The sequence below is a fragment of the Pituophis catenifer genome, unplaced genomic scaffold (genome assembly GCF_029215685.1).
Source record: "Pituophis catenifer annectens isolate HBS135680 unplaced genomic scaffold, rPitCat1.0.hap2 SCAF_3, whole genome shotgun sequence".
In the NCBI taxonomy this organism is placed as follows: Eukaryota; Metazoa; Chordata; class Lepidosauria; order Squamata; family Colubridae; genus Pituophis; species Pituophis catenifer.
In genome coordinates this window covers 75,216,491-75,244,329 of record NW_027256883.1, presented here as the reverse complement: position 1 = coordinate 75,244,329, position 27,839 = coordinate 75,216,491, and the positions used below count along the sequence as shown (strand labels likewise).

General features: G+C 36.7%; 1 protein-coding gene across 1 annotated transcript in view; it reads right to left on the bottom strand.

Moving 5' to 3' along the window:
* Positions 1–7,829: 7,829 nt before the first annotated feature.
* Positions 7,830–27,839, bottom strand: part of KDSR (3-ketodihydrosphingosine reductase) — a 36,132-nt gene continuing 16,122 nt past the window's right edge. Inside the window, exons 3-10 of the mRNA XM_070942560.1 lie at positions 27,236–27,292; positions 21,552–21,617; positions 21,354–21,449; positions 19,853–20,044; positions 18,690–18,773; positions 10,088–10,171; positions 9,595–9,696; positions 7,830–8,865 (exon numbers count right to left, since the gene is read on the bottom strand). Coding sequence (XP_070798661.1) covers positions 8,755–8,865; positions 9,595–9,696; positions 10,088–10,171; positions 18,690–18,773; positions 19,853–20,044; positions 21,354–21,449; positions 21,552–21,617; positions 27,236–27,292 — 792 coding nt within the window. The 3' untranslated portion in view covers positions 7,830–8,754. The remainder of the gene's footprint in view (positions 8,866–9,594; positions 9,697–10,087; positions 10,172–18,689; positions 18,774–19,852; positions 20,045–21,353; positions 21,450–21,551; positions 21,618–27,235; positions 27,293–27,839) is intronic.

Genomic DNA, 27,839 nt, shown 5'->3' with positions numbered 1-27,839 from the left:
TTGAATTTTTCTTAGGCTCTCTCTGAATTTGTTAAAATCAGTTCTTTTAAAGTTTAAGACATTGGCTGGATCATATTCTATTGCTTGTGTTTGCATTGCATTGAATTCCAATGTGATGTGGTCACTGTCGCCTAAGGTTCCGGCAATTTCAACTCCCTCTATCACTTCTTCTCTATTAGTAAGAATTAGGTCCTCTAGTTCCCTCCTCTACCTTTTGGATGACAAAATTGTCAGCTAAATTAGTTAGAAATCTGTTAGATCTCCCACTCGCTGCAGATTCTCCCAGTTGATATCAGGGTAGTTAAAGTCTTCCTTTACTGCTGAATCTAGATCTGAATTTATATTTCAGTTAGGGATTTGCTACAAAACTAGACACTCGGAAATGAATGCAGGGTTGAAAACATGCACCAAAATAACAAAAGCAGGGATATGTCATGATGCAACTTCTCCTTTCATCATGTGACATGACATATATACAAAAGGGTAGAGGTTGCATTGCAATGGTACAATGCTGCTTTCTTCATTGGTGAAGACACCAACACTGACATCTCTGGGTGGACTCCATCTAGTCTGCTACACAGTATGTCCCCCTCCACCAAAAAAGAGGAAATGCATAATAAAAAAAGAGCGCCAAATCGCACAAAAACAGCTTATGTTGTTCAATATGAATATATGCAAATTTATGCAAAATGTATTTTAATAAAAGTCAAATTTATCTCATGGTGCAGGAGATTAGGAAGCATGCTTTGCCTGATGCTATCCATATGTTAATCTCTAAATAAACAAGCCCTGTTCTGTATAGATCAGAACAGGGCAAGTTCTTCAAGTTGCACAAGTTTTTAGCTGTTTGTATATAAAATTGCACCAGTTAATAAGAACCCAGCTCCCAACAATAAGGAAAAGGAAACTCTGCCTTTTTAATTAAGGAAATATGCATCTTGTAACTCATAAGCATCTTGTTATTCATCAGTTATGGTACATTTTAAGTACTGTATGTAGAAAATATAACAGTTGTGAATGCTTCTATGAAATAAGGGGAGAGAACTGGCTGAAGCAGAATCTGCCTCTATAGGATTAAATATTTTCTTAAACCTAAACCAAGTAAAATATCCAAATAATGAAAAATAATTATAGGGACTATACAACCCTATTTCTCCCCTCAAAACTCACTTTTGTCCTTTTTTTGTGGTCATTTAACTTTTACTATACAAATGGTACCCCTAAATGCAGTCTTTCACAGTCATGTGAAAGATATGGAAGTTAGAATTGTCTTTTCAAAAATATACTGTTCGATTGTAGATATTTTAATTGGAATATGCTTTCTTATATTATTTTTTCTTGGCTTTGCTCTTGGATTTTCCTTTGTAAAGCAACATTATAAACCATTCAAGGTTTTTTTTTATTCTTACAAACCTTTTTCAGATTTGTCCTTAATTTTTTTCTAAGAAAATATTTTATTTTAGGCTTTTATTTTTTTTTAGCTCTTACGCTCAGGCTCATTATGCCAGACTTTTTGAAATGTGCTACCAAAACAAATGCATGGTTACCTTTGCTGTACTGCATGCAACCATAGACTGCCAGCCAGCCTGCTTTTTCTCATAGCTTCTGTTTCTCTATTATTTGAAGAAGAAGGAAAAAAAAAAAAAAACAGAAGTAGAAGACACTTTTAAATAAAAGAATCTACTTTGTAATTTACAGCCCACTTTTTACTTAATCTCTCAAATCAGGATGCCAGTCATTTTGGAACAGGAGCCTAGTATAGTAGAAGTAGTACTCGAAGGAAAATGGAACTCTCCACTCTGCTGAACTTTTTTCTTCATTGTCTAATACAATACAAAAGGCTCCCAGTTCAAATTCAGTTAAAAGACCATGAAAAAAAATTAGATAGAATTCTTTATTGGCCAAGTGTGATTGGACACACAAGGAATTTGTCTTGGTGCATACGCTCTCGGAGTACATAAAAGAAAAGATACATTCATCAAGAATCATAAGGTACAATACTTAATGATAGTCGTAGGGAAACAGTCAATATAAATCTTAAGGATACCAGCGGCAAGGTTACAGTCATAAGTGGGAGGAGATGGGTGATAGGAACAATGAGAAGATTAATAGTAATGCAGACTTAGTAACTAGTTTGACAGTGTTGAGGGAATTATTTGTTTAGCAGAGTGATGGCGTTCGGGAAAAAAAAATCTATGAAATGCCAGATAGCTTAAAGGAAGAGTCCTTTTTTGTTCACTCTTTTTGCTAATAAATACTTTGCCAATCTAAATATTATAAGAATTAACTACTAAAAAGTGTATTTGTGATTATCTTGAAGAGAAATGGACTTCAATGTATTTTTCTTCATTACTGGTGTATAATATTAACCTTTTTTGTTCTCTTGAGTAATGTGGTACATATTACAACTATCTTTAAATCCAAAGCAAGTAGTGATATTTCATGGAAACCTGAAGGCAGAATAAATGTGTAAACAGCTGGTTAATATTGTTATTGTTGATACTTTTCAAAGAGCTTGATTAGAATTTTATCTTTCTGTAGCATGTTTTCCCATTGCCTTATGTATTCCAGTTTGGAGAATTTTATCTTATTGTATTTTCTTATGTGTTTTATGTACTTAATGTATTTTAATGGATTCTGTTATGTTGGGTTATGTGAATAAACCATATTGCTTATCAATATTTATTTTATTTTTATCCCATCTGTATTATTTTTATAAACAACTCAAAGTGATAAACATACTTAATAGTCCTTCTTCCTATTTTCTTCACAACAACCCTGTGAGATGGTTGAATGACAAGCCCAAGTCATCAGCCAGTTGTCATTTCTAAAGCAGGATTAGAATTCAGTTTCCTGGTTTCTAGCCTGGTGCCTTAACCACTAGAACAAACTGGTTACCAATAATGTTAATGTCCTAGCTTGAGTCAATATAGGATCTGACAAAATATCCCAATACCCATTGTACTAACATTATGTTGAAGATCATTTAAAAAAAATTCTTAAAAAAAGTTATTGGGCAGATCAGTTCTCTCTCTTATTTTTTCTCTTGAAATATATTTCCTGCATGAAAGCATGCTTTTTCTCAAATACAAACTAAAGATATCTAACGGGTATGTGTGAAATCATTATTTCCCTGATCTAAAATTATTTATCTATGCCACTGTGAATTAATTTTAAGATTTTCCCAATGGCAAAGGAAATATTTTCAAAGAAATGCAGCTGCTTTCATCTTTGTCAGATGCTGTTTAACAAATCCAAGGAATTTGTTTAGTCATTTAAAACCCCTTGGGGGCAGGTGTCCTGTATTAGTTTTAGTGGAATTAGTATTTTAATTCTACTGATACAAGACGTGTCAATTGATATAACTGACTTTTTCTGTCTTTCATTAAAGACAGGTTTAGACCAAAAAGAAGTGACTAAAAGCTCTCTCTTCTAAACCTAAACTTCAGTCTGCTTAGGCAAATCATTGCCTGCTGAATTCAGAAGGCAACCTGATCTAATCAATCTTTACTTTGAGGAACATAATTTCTGTTATCTACGGCATGTGCTTAGATATGATGTGTTTATTCTATCATTCAACGTTATCTTCCATTACTCTCTTTTATTTTTTTGGAAAGAAGTTTAAATTTATTTTTGTCTCAGCAGACTTTGGATTCCTCTAAAAATTCTGTCATTTGAGTTTGATCCTATCTTTTAGGGGTGTAGCATCCATCCTGGCCATTTTTGTATTATTTACAAATCTGGTAAAGATTCTCTCCGTTTCAGCATTTGACACCTGAATACAATATTGAAGACAACCAAACAGAAGACTATTCCTACAAACCATCTATACCATCTTCCACATTTATTTTGAAAACGTGCCTAATTATGTTTTGGGGAAAAATATGCAGTAAATACACTACTTAAGATCTAGCTATATATTATAATCAAAGATTTAAAAATGAGCATTTGAATAGTGTATGAAAATGGAAGAAATTGAACAATCTGAACATCTTTCCAGTCACAGTAATTTGAAGGGCTATTTGCTGAATCCTAACACCAAATTTTTTTATTTTTAACTCTGAAGACAATAATTTATAAAAACATCAAAATAAAAACTTGGTCTCTTAAATTAAAAAATCATTATACTTTCTTAATGTTCGTGTTCAGCTTTTGATCACACATGTAATTACATAACTGGGTTTGAGGAGGTGGCACGTAGAGCCTTCTCTGTGGGCACACGTGCCGTCGCCCCAGCTCAGCCAGCTAGTCATCGGGTTTCCAAGGCGCACGTGTGCTGGCCAGCTGGTTGTTGGGTTTCCGGCGCTCTGGCGTGTGCACCTTCCAGTTTGGGCACTCTGTGCCTAGAAGGTTTGTCATCACTGGCTATTAGAATCATTTAGAATCTATTAAAATATGTCTGCTCTCTGACTATGTCACTTGAAACTTATTTTGGATCAGGGAATTGATTGTGGCAGAACACTGAATCACATCAGAAGTCTACCTCAATATTATCTTGTAATGTATTGAACCCTCTACCAAAGAAATACACTTTTACAAAAAAAGTGTCTGCTAGTACAAGAGTTATTCTGTCTCAGCTGCAAAACCAGCATAACCGAATTTTGTCCATCACTTTACCTTTCTCTAACAATTAACAAGTGCCGTGTAATGGGGAGAACTCCCGTTACTTGTCCCAGCTTCTGCCAACCTAGCAGTTTGAAAGCAAGTAAAAAATGCAAGTAGAAAAATAGGGACCACCTTTGGTGGGAAGGTAACAGCATTCCGTGTGCCTTTGGTGTTTAGTCATGCCGTCCACATGATCACGGAGATGTCTTTGGACAGCGCTGGCTCTTCGGCTTTGAAACGGAGATGGGTACCGCCCCCTAGAGTCAGGAACGACTAGCACATATGTGTGAGGGAACCTTTACCGTTAACAATTACCTGGATTTCTGCTGTTCAAATGTAACTGCAGTCAGTGCTTAAAATGTGGCTGGGTTTTTAAAACTGCCAAAACTCATCAGCAAATTTTGTTCACTTGTGGTACACATGCAATCTCCTGTTTTCTAAAATAAAAGCTAAAATAATATTTTTTTTAATTGTATGAGCAAAGAAATGTTAAGGAAAGGCAGAATATATAAAAATGCCCAGTGCATCTTATCTATGAGATCCCTGATGTGACTTTATAATTCAATCATAATTCAATTCTTAGCATCACTGTAGAAAAAAAATTAAGAAGAGGCAGTGCATCTAGCCATGGTATGAGGCTTGTGGAGTTGTATCTGCCAATTTTTCACTATTGCAAGCAAACTAAAATCTGGCACAGGACAGTGTCATTTTCTTTTCCCTATAAAATAAAGAGAGGAGGGGGTTCCCTTAACCGGGAATCACAATTTGGGGACAAAAATAATTCCATCATATAAAATATTTTCCTACCAAAATTCAACTCCCTTAGAGTACTGGCTATCAAATAATTGGAAGAGTTGATTTCCAGCAAGAAAAATGGCTTAAAGAGATTTGATTCCAACTGCTATGCAATAGAATGTTTCAATATCTTCTTTAAAAAATGTTAAGATGTTAAAAAATGTTGTGATTAGTATCATAATATGTTAGGTCATGAGAAACGAATGAGCACAACAGGATAGACGTCACATTAATCAATTAATTATTGCATTGCTCCCAGCAGGACCTGCCCCAGCAGTTTACTTTTGGTTAGCAATCCAGAAGATGTCTCCACCCATTTATCACTATAGTACTTGGGATTCTAAAATGGGATCTAATGCATTTCAATCTCCTCTATCTGCTCAGTTCACTGAACAAGGCCCATAAATGCCTTCCCGTATTTTTCATGGCAGACATGAGAGAGAAGGAGCCTTCCAGCTGTCCCCACTTCCTCTCAGAACTTCATTTTAAAAATCTGTTTAGGAAAGTATCCCAAATTCTTACTACTATGACAGCCATTAATAAAAACACATTTACACAGCAGGATCAGGAGAACAAGTTGAACCAGTTTCAAAGAAAGGCACAGAGGAATGTAGTTTTTTTTTAAATTTAATAAAATACAAAATATTACAATGTATAATAACTCTGCCACAGCAAAAAGCTAAGCACTAATGGATGTTAGCTGTATTCAACATTAAAAGTGCATAACATTTTTCACAGTATACATTTATATATGACCTATTGTCTCTTTTATTAACTTTATTTTTATAAAATATGAGCCATAATTTTAAGTAAGGTTAAAGCCAGTTAGAACTATTTAGGGGGAAATTTGAAAATAACAAAACTTTTTTTTTTTTTTGTTTAGGTTGAAGAAATGGAGCAACTGATTTTAGGTCAACAGTGAAGAAGCTAATCCATCCATAAAGGATCTTACAAAAAACTCATCGGTTTCAGCAAGTTTATCACATGCTCTTGTGGAGAAATGCAAATGAGTCTTGCTTCTTTGAATTGTTTATGATATTTCTAACATCTTTTACATAACTGAAAATTCAATGCTGAATCAAGTGCCTTATTTACTAGCTTCTGTAGTCTTCTATAGCTACTTGCACCTACTCTGGTATACGGTCAGTATAGCAATCAGGTTAACAGGTTCTAATTTAACAGTTCCAATTAAAACATTCTAACAAAAACATAGTTGCTTTCCTCCAAGTAACGTTAAAAATGTGAGCTCTTCTTTGTCGTCAACACTCCCTTTATTTTTTGTTGTCAACCATCCCTTTATTTTTATTATATGTTTAACATGACAACGCAAGGCTTTTGGATCGTATAAACTTTCTCTATTAAGGATGTAATAAACATACCAAGGTATTTGGAAACGAGAGATATAGCAGAAATTATGTATGAAACTGTTCAAATCAAGAAACAATTGGCAACAATTAGAGTATATGCAACAAAACAAGTTCACTAAACCAGGGGTCCCCAACCCCCAGTCCATGGATCAGCATTGGTTTGTGGCGCGTTGAGAACCGGGTTCTGGAAGCAGCAGGTGAACGCGCAAAGCTTCGTTTTTGCACACGTGGAATTAGGTTGTGCATGCAAAAACATCCCCTCGCCCCCAACCGCCACTCCGCAGAGGCGGAAAGGTTGGGGATTTTTACACTAAAAGCTTTTTAAAAATATTAAATGTTGACATCCTATGTTTAAACCCTTAAGATAATATCGCAAGTAATGTTACCACACTGGATTAACCCACGCGTGTTCTTGCATAATGTTTAAAAGTATCAAGCATACAACTTAATAATTTCCATTTGTATTATACAATGTAAGCCCACCTGAGTTGGCAAAGAATAAGCATGAATTAAATTATAGACAATGTTTATAATTATACCAACACATTACATCTGTTTTAGTTATAGTCAAGGCATAAGGCAGTGGTGGCAAACCTTTTACTTACCAAGTGCCAAACAGGTACGCACTTTGTGAGCTTGGGTGCTATCCATGCGGCTCCTTCTCCATGAGCACCATCTGCGCATATGCACGACTTTCATGCTACTCCCCCTGTGCATGCAATCGCATCATCTGTGCATGCACACATGTTTTGCATGGCTCCCCCGTGTGCTGCCATCGACATATGCGTGTGCTGTTTGCAAGTACTCTTGTGTGCATGCGCAAACACGCACGCATGTGCAGGAGAGCTCTGAAGATCGGCTGGGTCCCCTAAATTGTGTGCATGCGCACTGGAGGCCTGAACACCAGCTGGGGCGGGTGCGCATGCAGAACTGTAGGTGAATTGGGTGACAGCTCGAATGCCCGGAAAGATGGCCTTCCATGCCACCTCGGGCATGCGTGCCATAGGTTCGCTATCACGGGTGTAAGGCATAAACAGAAAAAAAACACACACACACATCCAGTTTCTCAGAGTCATGTGTCCTTCATTTTTCCCGAAGATTTGTTACAGTTAAAACATTCTTCATTGTTCCGACACAGGGAACTTTGGAACATATTAATAACATTCTGCCATCTAGGCACAGCGCTTAATAAAACAGAATACTTCACAAAACTATACACTCAAGAGCAGAAATTACCATATTTTATTAGACCAGGTCCCAAGAACTCATAGGAGGAAACCTATCAATTCTTGACTGGTGTATTAAATCCAACGGAACCGTCCTATGAAAGGTTAGTTCTCAAATTTGATATAATCTTCTTCATATAACTAACTGCAATTTAAATTGTAAAAAAAAAAAACAACAACTTTTGTTTATTTAAAGTGTCATTATGGGCAGACAACTTAATTGCATGACTTTGGGGAGCTACAAAATAAGGATTAGATATGAGGCAGTTGCGCTGTCTTTTACATCACAGAAACATGTAAATTGTATCTTAGATTTGGTTAGTCAACCTTTCATTCTCCAAGGCTTGGAGGGGATGGGAAAGTTGGGGTAATGGCAGGGACAATGGCAATCATCTGAGAATTGTAGTCCTCAATAACTGAAAGAAACCAAGTTGTTTACTCCAGTTCTGGATAAAATTTGCCATTGAACAAATACTTCAACACTGCTAAAACAATGTATTTGTGCAGAATTACCAGCAAAAAGAGCACTCTGAAGCTCTGCTCTTTCATAAATTCATTTCTAAGGCAACATCTATTATTTCAAATAACAGAAAATAAAGAGCAGTCTTCTTCATTAGCACTTTTTCTGGAATTGTTCATTTGTTTCCTTCTTTCACCACTGAAGATTACCATCACTTCAGCATATATATCTCTATGAGGCATATTTAACAACAAAGTGTCCACCTTTCTAATTAGGATTCAGTTCAAAGTGTGGTTTTACTTCAGTCTGTCTTTTCAGATTTCTCTTTTTCTATCATGCAACGACGAACAATGCTGTCAAAACCTGCTATAAAATACAGGCTGGCCAAGCGAAAAATGCCCAGGAACATAACCTGTGAGAGAAAGAATCACATTTAATTCAATGTAAGTTTTATTTCTTTAAATACCAAAATCACATATTTCATTATACGCAAAGGAAATATATAATTCGACATATTTTGCCTAATAGGCATTTCACAATTCTTACGGATTAAATCAGGTGTAGAGAAATGAAAGTCCAAGAGCTTAATCTAAATCCCAATTTCCTTGGTGAGTCGAAAGAAATTATACCAAGTAATACCTATACCTCCGTGCACGACTCTTTTAGTTAATAACTTTGTTCTCTTGTACAGATAAAAATACTTGGTTAACCTACTTGGTTCTGTCCTAAACATGTTTGTTCATGCAGGAGGACACTGGGATGGATGGAACAATTCTTAAGTGGAGAGGAGGGGCCTTAGCCTACAAGACCAAATATTCTACTTTCCTGAATTAAGTGATGGTGTTGTTGCTAAAAAGCAAAAAATAAAATAGCCTCAAGTATGGATGAGTACATATTTTATAAATTTGAATTTAATTCAATCCAATCAAGAGTAAATTGAGGGCCTTATCTTTCACTGTAAGATATGAACTACTACTTGAAAAAATTCAAATTAGAGAAAACCAAGAGGAAGTTTCATGGAACTTTATGAAAAAGATCAACCCTAACCCTATAAATACTGGATTTACCCCCATCATTAACTTCGACTAATACAAAGCATCACAACAATTCCAAGAACGATGCTTCTATCTTGATTTCTTACCGACTCTAGGATTTCAGCAATGGAAGAAACTGGCGCCAATCCATTAGTCAATATTGTCAGCATGTGACCATCAGCACCAAAAGAACTAGTAAATTTTCCTTGCTGTGGGAAATCATAAAACCAAGCAAAACACAAATAGATTATCAAAACAATTCCATCATCGTATGAACAGCTTTGGGGGAAAAAACAAATAATATATATATAACAAATAGTACTGCCGCAACTTCATTTCTCCTTTTATATTTTTATATATCCATTTTAGCTTTTGATACCCTTTGGAACAGAGAGTTTTTTATTTTTAACAATGTAAGACACTACATTTCTGATGCTACTCAATATTGTAGTATTAAAATCTTCAATGTTGATATTTGGGAGAGAAAAGTTACTAAGCATGGAATAAATTTTTTGAAAAGTATAATTGTTTTGTTTTTTCCCAACTAATAATGCACCCATGTTTGCTTGTCATCCAGGAAAAATGCAATATTTTACTTACAACAGCATTCTTAACAATGATTTTGGCAACATAGTCAGGTTGGCAGATTGATGATGATTCTGAAATAAGCTTGGTTTCTAACACCTTGAATAGAAATACAAAGATCGTATGTATATAAAAGATAAATGCATTGACAAATCTAGCCACAAAAAACACCCCTCTGAAACCTTTCTCTTAAATGAAACAGATGCATCAAGAGCGATCCAACAGTATATATCTCTAAACCCTAAAATATATTATTTGTTTTTTGTAGATACTGAGGGTAAAACTAAAAATAATGAAGTGTTTTATAGTGCCCACTGACCATTTCTATAATCATATATCTGCACCCAGGGATAATTCTTTTTTGACTCAGCAAGCTTTTTAATTTTTTTTTAAAATAACTTTTATGTTTTACAGTAATTTTATTAAACCTTACAATTAAAAACATAAATTAAGAAATACAAATTTATTTAAAAAATAAAAGAAAAAGAAAAAAATAGAAATTGCAGGAAAAAAATAGAAAAAAACAGTGTATGTGTATGTGTATGTGTATGTGTATGTGTATGTGTATGTGTATGTATGTAACTCTCTTGTAAATGCAATATAGAAAAGTTAATCTAGGTCACTCTTTGGTTTATCATTTGTATATCCTTGTTGATTGTTAAGACATCAACTGGTTTCCTTTGTAAATCCAATATGACATCTTTTTGTATGATCTGTATCATTCTTGTGGTCTGACATTTTAAAATCCACATTTGAATCTCAATCTTGCACAGTAAAACCTGTTCCTCTTCTGTAATCTTTTTAAATTCCATTTTTATGGTGGAAGACAATCTTAAAAGTTCTGAGTTCATTCTCCCCAAATACCTTTGAATTCTTCCAAAGTTAAGAATATTTTGTTTTATTCTGTTTTTGGATCTCTTCTTTTTTAATTATAATTTTTAGTTTTTTTCTGATTCCCTTTAGACTCCAACCTTCAAAGTCTCTTTTATCATGTCTTTTTTTTTTTAATCAACAGCATTTTCCCATGAGGAAGATTTCTTATACTTAATTTCAAAATCTTCATTTGTCTATAGAATTGTAAATAACCCACAGGAAGAATCCTTATAATTAATTTCAAAATCTTATTTCAATTCCATTTGGACCCCTAATCTGTTTGTACTGTAACTTTCCAAATTCTAATCACCTCTTTGCTATTTATTCTGAAATATTTTTTCTCACTCCTTAAAACTTTTATTTAAAATTTCTTTTGCTAAGGATTGATGGAAATGTACCCGGAGCTTTAAAACCTGTCAATCCCAATAGTTGAAAAGCAGTTAACAAGCAATTTCTGAAAGTGATTACTTTGTGGAAGTGAATGAACCCAGTGTCCCTTCCAAACATGGTTTGAGGAAAAAGATGGGTACTCCTTCATCTCCAAGAACTCTACAGGTGAAACTCGAAAAATTAGAATATCGTGCAAAAGTTCATTTATTTCAGTAATGCAACTTAAAAGGTGAAACTAATATATGAGATAGACTCATTACATGCAAAGCGAGATAGTTCAAGCCTTGATTTGTCATACTTTTGATGATTATGGCTTACAGCTCATGAAAACCCCAAATTCACAATCTCAGAAAATTAGAATATTGTGAAAAGGTTCAATATACTAGGCTCAAAGTGTCCCACTCTAATCAGCTAATTAAGCCATAACACCTGCAAAGGGTTCCTGAGCCTTTAAATGGTCTCTCAGTCTGGTTCAATAGGAATCACAATCATGGGAAAGACTGCTGACCTGACAGTTGTGCAGAAAACCATCATTGATACCCTCCATAAGGAGGGAAAGCCTCAAAAGGTCATTGCAAAAGAAGTTGGATGTTCCCAAAGTGCTGTATCAAAGCACATTAATAGAAAGTTATGTGGAAGGGAAAAGTGTGGAAGAAAAAGGTGCACAAGCAGCAGGGATGACCGCAGCCTGGAGAGGATTGTCAGGAAAAGGCCATTCAAAAGTGTTGGGGACTTTCACAAGGAGTGGACTGAGGCTGGAGTCAGTGCATCAAGAGCTACCACACACAGACGGATCCTGGACATGGAAATGTCGCATTCCTCTTGTCAAGCTGCTCCTGAACAATGTCAGAAGCGTCTTACCTGGGCTAAAGAAAAAAAGAACTGGTCTGTTGCTCAGTGGTCCAAAGTCCTCTTTTCTGATGAGAGCAACTTTTGCATCTCATTTGGAAACCAAGGACCCAGAGTCTGGAGGAAGAATGGAGAGGCACACACTGCAAGATGCTTAAAGTCCAGTGTGAAGTTTCCACAGTCTGTTTTGATTTGGGGAGTCATGTCATCTGCTGGTGTTGGTCCACTGTGCTTCATTAAGTCCAGGGTCAATGCAGCCGTCGACCAGGAGATTTTGGAGCACTTCATGCTTCCTTCCGCAGACGAGCTTTATGGGGATGCTGACTTCATTTTCCAGCAGGACTTGGCACCTGCCCACACTGCCAAAAGTACCAAAACCTGGTTCAATGACCATGGGATTACTATGTTTGATTGGCCAGCAAACTCGCCTGACCTGAACCCTATAGAGAATCTATGGGGCATTGCCAAGAGAAAGTTGAGAGACATGAGATCGAACAATGCAGAAGAGCTGAAGGCTGCTATTGAAGCATCCTGGTCTTCCATAACACCTCAGCAGTGCCACAGGCTGATAGTATCCATGCCACGCCGCATTGAGGCAATAATTGATGCAAAAGGGGCCCAAACCAAGTACTGAGTACATACAGTCAGGTCCAGAAATATTGGGACATCAACACAATTCTAACATCTTTGGCTCTATACACCACCACAATGGAGTTGGAATGAAACAAACACAATGTGCTTTAACTGCAGACTGTCAGCTTTAATTTGAGGGTATGTACATCCAACTCAGGTGAATGGTGTAGGACTTACAGCAGTTTGCATATGTGCCTCCCACTTATTAAGGGACCAAAGGTAATGGGACAATTGGCTTCTCAGCTGTTCCATGGTCAGGTGTGTGATATTCCCTCATTACCCCAATTACAATGTGCAGATAAAAGGCCCAGAGTTCATTTCAAATGTGCTATTTGCATTTGGAATCTGTTGCTGTCAACTCTCAAGATCCAAAGAGCTGTCACTATCAGTGAAGCAAGCCATCATTAGGCTGAAGAAACAAAACAAACCCATCAGAGAGATAGCAAGAACATTAGGCGTGGCCAAAACAACTGTTTGGAACATTCTCAAAAAGAAGAAACGCACCGGTGAGCTCAGCAACACCAAAAGACCCAGGAGACCACGGAAAATAACTGTGGTGGATGACCGAAGAATTCTTTCCCTGGTGAAAAAAACACCCTTCACAACAGTTGGCCAGATCAAGAACACTCTCCAGGAGGTAGGTGTATGTGTGTCAAAGTCAACAATCAAGAGAAGACTTCACCAGAGTGAATACAGAGGGTTCACCACAAGATGTAAACCATTGGTGAGCCTCAAAAACAGGAAGGCCAGATTAGAGTTTGCCGAACAACATCTAACAAAGCCTTCACAGTTCTGGAACAAGATCCTATGGACAGATGAGACCAAGATCAACTTGTACCAGAGTGATGGGAAGAGAAAAGTATGGAGAAGGAAAGGAACTGCTCATGATCCTAAGCATACCACCTCATCAGTGAAGCATGGTGGTGGTAGTGTCATGGCGTGGGCATGTATGGCTGCCAATGGAACTGGTTCTCTTGTTGATGATGTGACTGCTGACAAAAGCAGCAGGATGAATTCTGAAATGTTTCGGGCAATATTATCTGCTCACATTCAGCTGAATGCTGCAGAACTCATCGGACGGCGCTTCACAGTGCAGATGGACAATGACCCAAAGCATACTGCAAAAGCAACCAAAGAGTTTTTGAAGGGACAGAAGTGGAATGTTATGCAATGGACAAGTCAATCACCTGACCTGAATCCCATTGTGCATGCATTTCACTTGCTGAAGACAAAACTGAAGGGAAAATGCCCCAAGAACAAGCAGGAACTGAAGACAGTTGCAGTAGAGGCCTGGCAGAGCATCACCAGGGATGAAACCCAGTGTCTGGTGATGTCTATGCATTCCAGACTTCAGGCTGTGATTGACTGCAAAGGATTTGCAACCAAGTATTAAGAAGGGAAAGTTTGATTTATGATTATTATTCTGTCCCATTACTTTTGGTCCCTTAACAAGTGGGAGGCACATATGCAAACTGCTGTAAGTCCTACACCGTTCACCTGAGTTGGATGTACATACCCTCAAATTAAAACTGACAGTCTGCAGTTAACGCACATTGTGTTTGTTTCATTCCAACTCCATTGTGGTGGTGTATAGAGCCAAAGATGTTAGAATTGTGTCGATGTCCCAATATTTCTGGACCTGACTGTATGCATGCTTAAACTTTTCAGAGGTCCGATATTGTTCTATGTACAATCCTTGTTTTATTGATTTCATGTAATATTCTAATTTTCTGAGATTGTGAATTTGGGGTTTTCATGAGCTGTAAGCCATAATCATCAAAATTGTGACAAATCAAGGCTTGAACTATCTCGCTTTGCATGTAATGAGTATCTCATATATTAGTTTCACCTTTTATTTTTCGAGTTTCACCTGTAAATCCTCTTGAGTAGGGGTTCCCAACCCATGGACTGGCACCAGTCCACAGCATGCCAGAAACTGGGCCTGGCAAACAAGCAAAACCTATCTGTGGGATGCAGGGAGCATGTGAAATCACATCCCCTCGTTTGCAGAAAAGCCTCTCTCTACAGAATCGGTCTCTGGTGCCCAAAAGGTTGGGGGCCATTGCTCTAGAGACCACTGTCTTGCAATCTCCTCATGAGAAGCAATTGTATGGAACATCTGTGGGTGATTGCAAGTTCTTGACCAGAGGAATTACAGGTAGTCCTCGACTTACAGTATGACTATAATAGAGTCTGGCCTTTACAGTCATTAGTCATGAAAATTGTAAAATGAGTTACCCATGTGACCGACTGATTTCACAACCTTTTGGTGCAGCAGTCATTAAGCAAAATACCATGGTTGTTAAGCAAACCCATTGTTCACTGAAAATGGAAGCAAATGGCACTTTTTGTCAAAAACATCGTAAATTGCAGTTATGACTGCAGGATGCATAAATGTGGGCTGGTTGCCAAATGCCCAAAATGCGGTAATGGGACTGCAGAAATTTTTTTTGGGGGGGGGGGAATACACTGTAACGTTTAATATTCACTAAGTGAGCGGTAATAAGTCAAGTACTAACTATATAAAAAGCCAGTCTACTTGCCAGTCCTTCATTCCACTATAATCATTGACTTTCCTGTTCTCCATTTTTCCTGAAAGTCCCATGCAGTGAACTTTCAAAGATCAGCAGAACTCAGGTTGTCCTCTCCCTTTTCATGAAAAGCACTTTGCATTAACTTTCCTTATGCCCAACAGAACACTCCCTCTCATTTAATTCAAGTTGCTTGTAGTTTTCTTTGTAATGTAAACACAACGTACTGTGTTCTAATACACCCACTTCGGTTTTCTTCTCACAGATCCTATTGCGTATATTTCAAAAGTTATGTAGGTTAGGATCTCTGCCAAACAGAAAACTGAATAACCCAGAGATGACGTAGAGAATGAGAGAGACAAATGCTATCATATAGATGGATCTTGTCAATGCTTCAGGGGATACCATCTTGAAAAGTACTATCTGTTGTAATGGGACTTTACTTTACAAAAGTAAATCTGTTGTAATTGGTTCGATGAGCATGCTTGCACATGTGTGCACATACACACAGATCTGTGCACAGCTTCCAGCATGTAGAAGTGTAAGATTTCTCCTAGCAATGTTGTCTTTTCAAATTCAAACACTAAAAATATACTATTGCATAACCTAGTTCATCTGTGAACCATTCCAACATTGAAAAAAGCAAAGCTATACCTGTATTATTAAAGTTTATGCTATTATGTGTTATATTCTTCACATCCAAATAATGGGGACGGAACAGAAATAGCAATCGTGGTCAGCTGGATTATGAAGCAAAAAATTGACTCCCCACACTTCCCCCTTTATTTGCAAAATAACTGCTTGGAGACTAATGGAATATGACAGTATATAAATACCGTTAGCAAATCAATATAAACAAGAAAATGTACGGAACTTCAAAAATTGCATCCTCCCTTCAAATTCTTAATCCTATCTTACTTTTTAGCAGACCTGAAACAAAGAAAAGTGGAAGAGGGAGAGGAGTTCAAGACATACAGCTAACCAGGACTGTTTCTTTAAATGCTTCATTCTCAAAAGGCATTTTGTCAGTTTGCAGTAAAGTTGCAGTTGGACGCACCAACTACCATCCAGGTGAACAAAGTGCCTGTGTAGTATGAAGCAGCCATAGTGGGAAGCAATTGGTCGGTCTGCAAGCATCAAAGCTAGTAAGAGCTATGGTGCTGATTAAAATATTGGTTGATTAGCCCTTCAGAATGACCGAGGAAGCTGAATTCTTTCTCTTTCTGGTTGCCTTATTATCCAAATCCCTTGCATTCCATCTTTAGCAGGCAGAACATGTCTCCTCGATACAAGTGGTGCTCAATTTACAATCACAGTTGAGACCAAAATTGTTGTTGCTAATTGAGACATTTAAGTGAGTTTTGCCCCATTTTAAAATCTTACAGATTAACAGAGTTGGAAGGGACCTTGTAGGTCATCTAATCCAACCTCCTGCCCAAGCAGGAGACCCTACACCATCTTTCTTGTTACAAAAGGTGAAGACATGATCCCGGGATACTGCAACTGTCATAAATATGAGTCAGTTGCCAAATGTTTGAATTTTGATCACGTGACCCTGGGGATGCTGCAATGATTGTAAATGTGAAAAATGGTCATAAGTTACTTTTTTCAATGCTGTTGTAAGTTTGAATAGGAGAGGAACTGTTGTTAGGTAGAGGACTACCTGTATAGAAGTACAGGTGGTCCTCGATTTATAGTTCATTTAGTGACCATTCGAAGTTACGATGGCACGGAAAAAAGTGACTTATGACCATTTTTCACACTTAGGACCATTCCAGCATCCCAATGGTCCCATGATTTATATTAGGATGCTTGACAACTGACTCGGCTTTATGATGGTTGCAGTGTCCCAGGGTCACATGATCACTCTTTGCAATCTTCTGACAAGAAAAGTCAACAGGGGAAACCAGATTCACTTAACAACCATGTTATCAATTTAACAACTGCAGTTAACAAATGTGACAAGAAAAGTCGTAAAATGGGGCAAAACTCCCTTAACAAATTTCTCACTTAGCAATGCAAGTTTGGGGCTCAATTTTGGTTGTAAGTGGAGGACTACCTACATATAGAAGCAAAATACTATTTCCTATTAGTTTGAACTTTCTTACCCTTCACCAGCTATATTAAGGTACGTTTGGCTAGACTCAATATGTTAAAAAATAATCTACTCGTGTACACAGGTCATATAAAATAAAAAAAGAGCATAGCAAAGGGTTGAGACTACAATATTGTGAGGCAGTCCACTTAACCTCAGAAAATTGGCCTGACTGAAGTGATGTTTCCACTGGGTGGAGTGGGGGATACTGAGGAGACATTTACTGCCTTAGTACTTTCTATGATGCAAAGCTTGGAGGCAGAAAACGCTTCTTCCCTTCCATTTTGTTATTGTTTTTCCTTTCCCTCATTTATGTAGCTCTGGGAGAAGAGAGAATGGTATATATGCCTGCACTGGTATGTCTCTGGTAGAAATTTTTGTAGGTCTAGTTTCCCTTTAAAAAAAAAGTAATAATTTTCTTCACTTTTTTCTGTAAGTTTTTGTTGTTGTTAATACGGCTTTAGTGGCCTCCAATTTTGTGATTATTATATATTATCTTCAGATTAAGTTTTTCTTGTCTAAATTAATTATTTTGTTAAATATGAAGCTTCAATTGTAAGAAATTGTTGTTTATAACTAATCAAATAACTAAATAAAATCATATATTTTTCTTTATTTAAATATATAGGCTTTTGTAAATCAAGGATGCTAAAGGTTGAGAATTAGATATAGAAGATTTTTTTTTTTTTTTTTTTTACAAAACTTCTAAAGGGCAGGGATTTTATTTTGTTTCTGCAAGAAACTCAATTTTTTTTTCTGACAAAGAATATTTTGGGCTAGATTTTGGAACAGAGATACACATTCAAATTCATGGTAGAACAGATACTGCAGCTATTATTGTGTTTCCCTGAAAATAAGACCCTGTCTTATATTTTTTTTTTGAACCCTCAAATAAGCCCTTGGCCTTATTGCCATGCACTCAAAAGCCTGATTGGTCTTATTATCAGGGGATGTCTTATTTTGGGGGGAAACAAGGTATAGTATACAGTTGTGGCACTAATAATGGGGAAAACTGGAATGTTCACTGTCTAATTAGAGATAAATCCAATAATCATTTTGCAAATCTTTTTACTTTCAGATAAACCAAATACTTTCATTGTAGATCAAAATAAAATAAATAAAAGTTTTCAGAACTGTGGTGAATGTTGTGTACATGATAAGAGTTGTTATGCAACATAAAATGAGTTTGGAGAAAACATGTTGATGTGTGTATCTGGAATTTGATTGAAAGAAACTAAGAAGTTACCTTGTTCTGACTTTCCTCTGCAAAGCCAGGTGTGTCTGTATCTGGAGGATAGGCAATGGTCACACATATATTATATGGCTTTACCTATTGAGAAAAATACTCAGTTTATGTTATAGTAGTTTGAGAGCTTCATGCTTACTAATCTTACATAAAAATAGATGATGAGATGCAAGAAAAGGCATATACTTGCCTTATAGTTGCCAAGAAGTTGGTAATACTCCAAAAATACTTCTCAGTTTACACTCTGTACAATTATTTCATATTTTATTCTAATATATATTTGTCGCTACAAATTAAATCAGTGGTGCAAGTAGGATATTACTGGGGCTATAAGACGTATAAATCCCAGTAAAATCTGGGATGTTTGCTGCAAGTTACAAAATAATACAGCTATGAACTTAGAATTGAATGTGAACTATAATTTCAACCTTCTATGTTCTGCTTGTGTTTTTTTAAGATGTTAAATTCTATTCTTTTATCATAAGAAATGATGCTGACTTAAGAGCATACAGCTATTCATCTATATTTTACAAAAAGAAAAAAAATCTTACTTTTGAACCTGGACATAATGTTGGCACGACTATTTGAATACATCTATAGAATAGGGAAAGTTTATTTTCATGCCATTAACAGCTACTACTTTTGAAAAGTATCAGTATTCTGTTGCCAGACTGAGACAATTAGCATTGCCACAGAATGCACAGAATGGAAGAGACGTAATTTAGCAATATTGTGTTAAATGAACAACTAAATGAATTACGTGGTAATTCAGAAATATTTCATAAATAGGAGAGATCTAGTCTACAGTATAAATTACTCTAAGCAACCTTCTTCATCTAAGGATCCTATTTTGCTTCTGGTTCAGCCTTTACTTATTATTTGGTCCTTATCCCTAACTTCTGAGCCTTAAAACCTTCTGGAAAAGAGAGAGGTAAGTCCTATAAGAATTAAGAAATTAAGTTTTCCTGGTTGAAGGGTTGATCGTCTTCAAAGTAGAATAATCTTCTACTTTGTGTTCACCATAAATAATCCAAGTATGGTCAGAATGGGGCTTAGACAGGACTGTAAAGCACTAGGAAGTGATATTTAAGTCTAAATATTGCTATAACAAGTTATGACTATTTTCTTTAAGTACCACAGATACTGGTGAGAGATAATCATACCTCCATATGTAAAGATTCAGCTAATCCTCTAAGAGCATATTTTGTTGCAGAATAAGCCGAATAGCCATAAACACCAACTTGTCCAGCCTGAGATGAGACAAACACAATCCTCCCCATTCTTCTCTCCTTCATTTTACCAACTACTGCACGAGTTGGGTAAACACTACCCAGATAGTTGATAGCCATTAATTGCTGTAAATAAACATATATTAGTGTCAGCTGCTTTCATAATAAAATTGGCACAGGTTGCATTAATGTATAGGTAGATTAAAACAGGTGTGGTGCTGGCCTGTAACTTCACTCTTAGGTTTCAGCAATATTAATCTAAATTACATAGTGGCATAATCCTATGCAAAACCTATAATAAAACCCCCACAAAATATTGCTCCATGCAATGTGCTGACTTTAACTCTTGTAAAACACACCATGGTGTTGTTGCACTCAGTTCTATAGCCATTTTGATACCCAATGGGATATATGTTCTTGGGTTTTCACCCAAGAGGAAGAAGCGTGCAAGAAAGCATTTGAAAGGGTAGTTCTGGAAAGCCACTATTAGTCAGTTTCCCATGTTTATCAGTAGTTACAAGCAACCTAACTCCATTCCCAACAATAGGTCTTCATTACTAATTGAATCAATGAGAAACTACTATAAAACTATACGGTATCTACAAGACCTCGTCTTCTAAAAATGATGCTGTTGTATTTTGCCTTAATTAATATACCACACATCCACAAAACATTTTCAACAATTAAATTGGTTGAAATTTGGTTGACACATAAAAAGTATCCAAGAATATTTATTAGTTTATAATGTAAGTAGGAAAGATTCGACCTTATTAAGTAGTAACAATAGAACAAATCTCAGGTATACTTTATATCAGGCATGTCCAACATTTTGGCTTGCCTGGGTTGTATTCTGTGAAGGGGAATTGTCTTGGGCCAGATATAAAATATACAATAGAGTTCAGGGTCCCCAACCCTGGGCCATGGCCCACTACTGGACCTTGAGTCTTATGGAACCGGGCTGCGGAAATGGTGGGTGACCGCGCATGCGTGCACATCCCCACCCACGTGAACAGCGGGTGACCACATGCACATCCCCACTCACGCAAGCGACTGTGCGTGTACCCGCTACTCGCACAAATGGAGCTGTGTGAGCATGGGACCATCCCCTCTCTCCCTCCTGTCAGTCTGCAAAGCCAAAAAGGTTGGAGAACTCTGATACAGTTAATCTATATAAATACACATCATGTTAAAAGTTTACAATTGTGTGGGGCTCCTTACTATCCAAAGGCCATAGTTGGACATACCTGCTTTATATAAAGATTAACATTCAATGTTTTATTTCATATAATTTAGGTACAGATGCATTTATATAAGTTGTCTTTAAGGTCCTTGAGAAGTTTTAATTTTTAGTAACTTCACTTCCATATAAGATATAAATAATCAATATAATGCAACAGAAAAGGATTCATTTAAGAATTAAGCTAGGACCACTTACCTCAAACCTATAGGTATCAATTTCTTCAAATTTTCCAGTTATTGATGTTCCAGCACAATTAACAAGCATGTCAACAGGACCCAATCTTTCTTGAGCCTAAAAGACATCAGTGTCACAAATTATATGCTACTATTTGAACAGAATAACTCTATCATAACATGAAAATATGAACTTTATAAAAGCCAGCAGGTCCCTTACTTGTTTAAGCAACTTCTCCACATTTGCATAATCTTTGGAAACATCAAGAGAAATAGAATGCACAACCTAAAAGAGAGAAAAAAAGAAGAAGAATTATATGACCCCATTCAACTGAATGTAATGTTGTTGATTTCATCATTTACAACCATTTTAAATTACCATTTTATTTGTTTTGAATTATTTCTACTTTCCCAAATGCCATATTATGTAAGAAGCTATAGAATTATTACTAGCATAAAAAAAAACTTATAAAATATATATTTAGGTTACCATATCTAAAATATGAAACAATATTTCTTTGTTTATTTTATTATATTTTTATCCTGCTCTTATTACTTAACAGAGTAAGAGCTGGAAGTGACCTTGGAGTAGTGGTGAAATCTGAACCGGTTTGCCACCGGTTCGCTGGCTGCGCATACATGGTGTACGCCAAATGCATGCTGTGTGTGCACCAAATGCATGCTGTGCACACGCACATACACAGTACATGCCAAACGCGTGCTGCACATGGAAAAAGGATGCTTGGGAAGGTAAGTAGAACAGCGAGGAGGGGAACAGCTGTGCCGCGCGATTTAGATTCACTAGAAAGCAGGATTTCCTGCTTTCTAGTGATTTTAAATCGCGCGGCACAGCTGATCGTCAGAAATACTGGTTTGGAGGAACTGGTAGCTTTTTTTAAATACTGGTTTGCCTGAACTGGTAGTTTTTATCACTACCATTTCGTCCCAACTGGTGCAATCTGGTAGCATTTCACCACTGCCTTGGAGGTCTTCTAGTTCAACCCCCTGCTCAGGGAGGAAACCCTATACCAGTGATGGCGAACCTTTTAGAGACCGAGTGTCCAAACTGCAACCCAAAACCCACTTATTTATTGCAAAGTGTCAACACGGCAATTTAACCTGAATACTGAGGTTTTAGTTTAGAAAAAACAACTCATGTATTAACATGAAAAAATATATTAGAAAATATAGTTTTCAAGGACTATAAATTCAGGGGACTTAGAGATATAATTTTGGGATTGATTAAATTTAATTGACAACTGGTTTTATTGGTGTTTATAGAAAATTGAGATATTGAAAATGTGGTGGAACATTTTTATAATATTAAAATATTAGTGATTTAACAGGTGTTAATAAGTATATTGTATAAAGAAATGTTATTGATGTTTACATATACTTTTTGGAGAAAGTGATAAAAAATCACAGAGAATAGTATTGGTATTGAAGAACCCCAACATATCGGAAAAATAAAGAAAATAGTATAATATAGATTGATACATAAAATAATATATTATAATTATAATGAGCACATTAACGTTAGAAGTTGGACAAAAATTCTGTATATGTAACTGTATTAGTACCGTGAGCACTGTGTGAAAAATATGTTAACCCAGTCATTACACTGTCCACAAAAAATGTTGGTTGTTAAAGGAAAACTGCAAATAAAACATTTATTAAAAAAGAAGCAGCAGCAGCAATGGATGGAAACTAATCAAGGAGAGAAGCAATCTAGAACTAAGGAGAAATTTCCTGACAGAACAATTAATCAGTGGAATTACTTCCCTCAAGAAGTTGTGGGTGCTTCAACACTGGAAGTTTTTCATACATAATATTCCTTTTCATCCTATTTTCCCCACAGCAACAATCCTGTGAGGTGGTTTGGGCTGAGAGAGAGTGATTGGTCCAAAGTCACCCAGCTAGCTTGCATTCCTGAGATGGCACGAGAACTGGTCTCCTGTTTTTAGGCAAGCACCTTAACCATTACTATACACAAACTGGTTTCAAACAGACTTTCAAGAAAACTATTTGTGGATAGCAAAATAATGTTTCCCCGATGTGTCATTGATGAGCCACAAACATTAACATTCATGCCTTGAGCACTACTAAAACTAAATTGGCATCATCCTGAGTCCACCCTCCTTGTTTAAAAAATGTGTAAGTGTGGTAGTAAGCACAGATTTTGGCTAGTCATTAGGACATTAGATATATGTCTAAGCTTTATTTTATCAGGACAAAGATTTCCTGCAGGATGCAACTATTTTATCAATGAAAAATAGCAGTTTTGAACAGCCTCCTGGAAACAGCTGCTAAGAAAATAAATAGAAAGGTATTATTATGTAGGGGTCTTATTTATGGGCTTCTTATTAATGTATGGCTGACCACTGTAGGAATTTTGATTAGATAGGGTTGGGCTAGCTCATCTCTTGTTCTTTATATGGCTAAATAATACATTTAATGCCAAAGTCATAGTAAACCATTTAATTCATTCTAAAATCAAGAAGCTCAGCAAAAGTTTTGCATTAATAGACAGCTATGAGCTCAGAGGTGGATTTAAAGATGTCATCTATTTAGAGTCCTTGTGTTGCCAAGCCCAGCCTCAGCCTGATTTCCATTGGCCCTTATCTAGCACCAATTTAATGCTAACCATTAATTGGTTAAATTCTTGTGATTAAGCTTGAGTAATAAATCTTTCTGAACTATAACTTAATCTAAAGTCTTGATCTTTTACTTTTGATATTAAACGGGACATTTCACAGTAAATTGGAATTAAAATTGCCAGGAGAAATATCAACAACCTCAGATATGCAGATGATACCACTCTAATGGCAGAAAGTGAAGAGGAACTAAAGAGCCTCTTGATGCAGATGAAGGAGGAGAGTGCAAAAGTTGGCTTGAAACTCAACATTAAGAAAACTAAGATCAAGGCTATGGTTTTCCCAATTGCAATGTATGGCTGTGAAAGTTGGACCATAAGGAAGGCTGAGCGCCAAAGAATTGAGGCCTTTGAACTATGGTGCTGGAGAAGACTCCTGCGAATCCCTTGGACTGCAAGGTGATCAAACTGGTCAGACCTAGAGGAGATCAATCCTTACTGTTCTTTAGAAGGCCAGATCCTGAAGATGAAACTCAAATACTTTGGCCACCTAATGAGAAGGAAGGACTCACTGAAGAAGAGCCTAATGTTGGGAAAGATTGAGGGCAAAAGAAGAAGGGAACGACAGAGAATGAGGTGGCTGGATGGAGTCACTGAAGCAGTCAGCATGAGTTTAAATGGACTCTGGGAGATGGTAGAGGACCGAAAGGCCTGGAAGAACATTGTCCATGGTGGGTCGGACACGACTTCATGACTAACAACAAGAAATATATTCTTATTTTTTAGGGCTCACTCGAGGCAGTAGAATTAAATACTGATTATTTCTTTTTCTAATTAATAAGCTCTTGTCCATATAATGCTTTTTGAATTAAAAGCAGATATATATTTCTGTCTATAAGGACTGATAATTACAAAATTGCCTCTTAATGCAAAACCTACTAATGCCCAGGATGGCAGAATAATTTTTTATAAATGTACAGTATACACAGGTGTGAAATCCAGCAGGTTTTGACAGCTTCTGGAGAACTGGTAGCAGAAATTTTGAGTAATTCGGAGAACCGGCAAATACCACCTCTGGCTGGCCCCAGTGAGGAGGGAATGGAGATTTTGCAATATTCTTTCCCCAGGAGTGGAGAGAGAATGGGGATTTTGCAGTATCCTTTCCCTGGAGTGGGGTGGGAATGGAAATTTTGCAGTATCCTTTCCTTGCCACGCCCACCAAGCCACACCATGCCCACAGAACCGGTAGTAAAAAAAATTGGATTTCACCACTGAGTATACATTTTATATATATCACAATCTGGTAAAAACTCTAATCCCAACTTAACTTCTGTTTTAATAAAGAAACACTTTCTTTAAAGATAACAGGTTTTTGTAACTTTCCCAGAAGAATCACTCTCCCATTTTATATTGCTGTTTCTTTTACTGTATTACAGCTCTTCAACTCGTTTATTTCCTTATGTTATCCTCTCTATTAATCTCATTTTATCGTGCTTTATTTACATATTTGCCTTTTTTATGTTTTCCTTTCCTTTATTCCCTTTCCTTTATTCATCTTGGCATCCAAAACATATCATTGTTTCAAAGATTACCATTACTATACATACAGTACATATTTGGTTTATGCACCATTCTAAAACATAATCTGGATTGTCATATGGTGTAAATGTGATTTGTTTGACAAACCAAAAATAAGGCAAATTATGACTTTTTACAATGTAAAACGAACCACCATGCATTACATGGATTATCTAAAATGGAATTGGACATTTTATGGCCTGCAGGCCACATCTGGCCCTTTGGTTGCCCCCGTCTGGCCTGCGGTGGCAAGCAGCAGATGGAGTGGTGGGGAGGCAGTGGCAGCAGAGTGGTGGCAGCAGGAGGTGGTCCGGTGGCATCCTTCTCAATTTCTCATGTGGCCCCTTGGGAAAATTAATTGCCCATCCTGACTATAATGTAGAAGAAGTAAACTACAACTAGAAGAAATAAAGAGTGTAGCCTTCTTGAGGTCACAGTTTACTTACCATCAACTGCAGCTTGACCAATAATCAAAAATTGTAATTCAGTGAAATAATGAATAACAAACAAATGAATGAAATGGTGAATAATGAAAAATAGTAATTCAGTGAAATCTAAGAGTCACAGGTTCCCTATTTCCCTTGAATTACTGTGCATTCATGTAGTCATCATCCACTATATGCTACTGCAGATTACTCTGCTGTACTTGTTGATTCTGCTTACAAGGAATTAATTAATTAATTAATTAATTTATTCAATTTATATGCCGCCCTTCTCTGGAGACTCAGGGCGGCTTACAATGCGTTAAGCAATAGCCTTCATACTTTTGTATATACCTGTTTAGTAGGGCTTTTGGCCCCCCCGCTAAGCGGTGTTCTTTTTTTATACAAAGTCAGCTTATTGCCCCCACAATCCGGGTCCTCATTTTACCTACCTCGGAAGGATGGAAGGCTGAGTCAACCTTGAGCCTGGTGAGATTTGAACTCGCAGTAATTGCAGGCAGCTGGCAGCTAAGTGCTACTTTAACAGCACTTTAGCCCGCTGCGCCACCAAGGCTCTTATGAGCTCTTATGATGACTGAGAATCTCCATTAGTCAGACAGTATCTTAAGACAAAAAAGTGCTGGAAGGGTCCCTGGAGGTCTTCTAGTCCAACCCCGTGCTCAAGCAGGAAACCTTATTCCAGACAAATGGCTTTCCAGTCTCTTCTTAGAAACTTCCAGTGTTCTGGAACTGACTAATAAACACCTCTCCGATTTCAACACATTTATTTAGTGGATATAAGGTAGGAAGCTATGAAGATCTCTAAGGTTTTCTGCCACCTACACTCCTGACTTGTGGTACTTATTATGGGTTATTCATTCCAAAGATATAACAGCGGTTAGCCTATTACTTCTGCCATGAATAATATAATTATTCTGGGAACTCCCTATGCCTTAAAGACATTGACTGAAGGATGCAAATCCCATTAGTTTCAGAAAATATATTGCTGGGAACTTTTACATGTCTCCCTCAAAATAAATGTGTATTTCTACCTTCTGCCTGCTATATAATTTAGGACTTCCTTTTCCTTAACAAACAAGCTTCAGATTATCTATGAAATTATTTGCCAAGTACTTTAGTTTTATGACTCATGAGGAAACGATTACATCACATTTCATCTATAACATCTGACAGTTAGGATAGCAACACTTCATTTACTTTAAGTTAGAGTGTGTGGAGGAGGAGGAGGAGGAGGAGGAGGAGAGAGGGGGTGGGAGAGGTGTATTGTTAAAAGTGAAAGTGGAAACTTACCTGCTTCTCATTAACTGAAAATGTCTCAATTTCTTTTTTGGCCTCCAAGAGACGTTTCTGGAATTAAATAAGCACATCTTGGACTTGCAACTAAAATATTTTGTTAAAATATAGCATTATTTAAATTTTTAAATTTTAAATTATTTTAGAAATTACCATCTAGCATATAACAAATCTATATATAAATAATGTATTACAAGTTCTATAACTATGTAAGTAACTTCTTCAGCCAATTAGGATTAAATCAACCATTCAACTCCACTTTAAGAAGTTTGACTTGAGTTATTTATTTATTTATTATATTTCTATACTGCCTTTCTCCCGTAGGACTCAAGGCGGTGTACAGTCAAGAAAAAATATAGATATACAAACATCATAAAATTGCTAATTAAAATTATTATTATAACATAGTTTGGCCCAATTAAACAGAACCTAAAATTAGATAACATTTTAAAATCATTCACATGTTCATATGTTTAGCCCCGCCTGTTGGAACATCAGGGTCTTGAGGGCACGGCGGAAAGCACGGAGATCAGGGATATTTCGTATCTCAGGGGGCAGTTCATTCCAAAGGGTTGGAGCCTTCACAGAGAAGGCCCTCCCC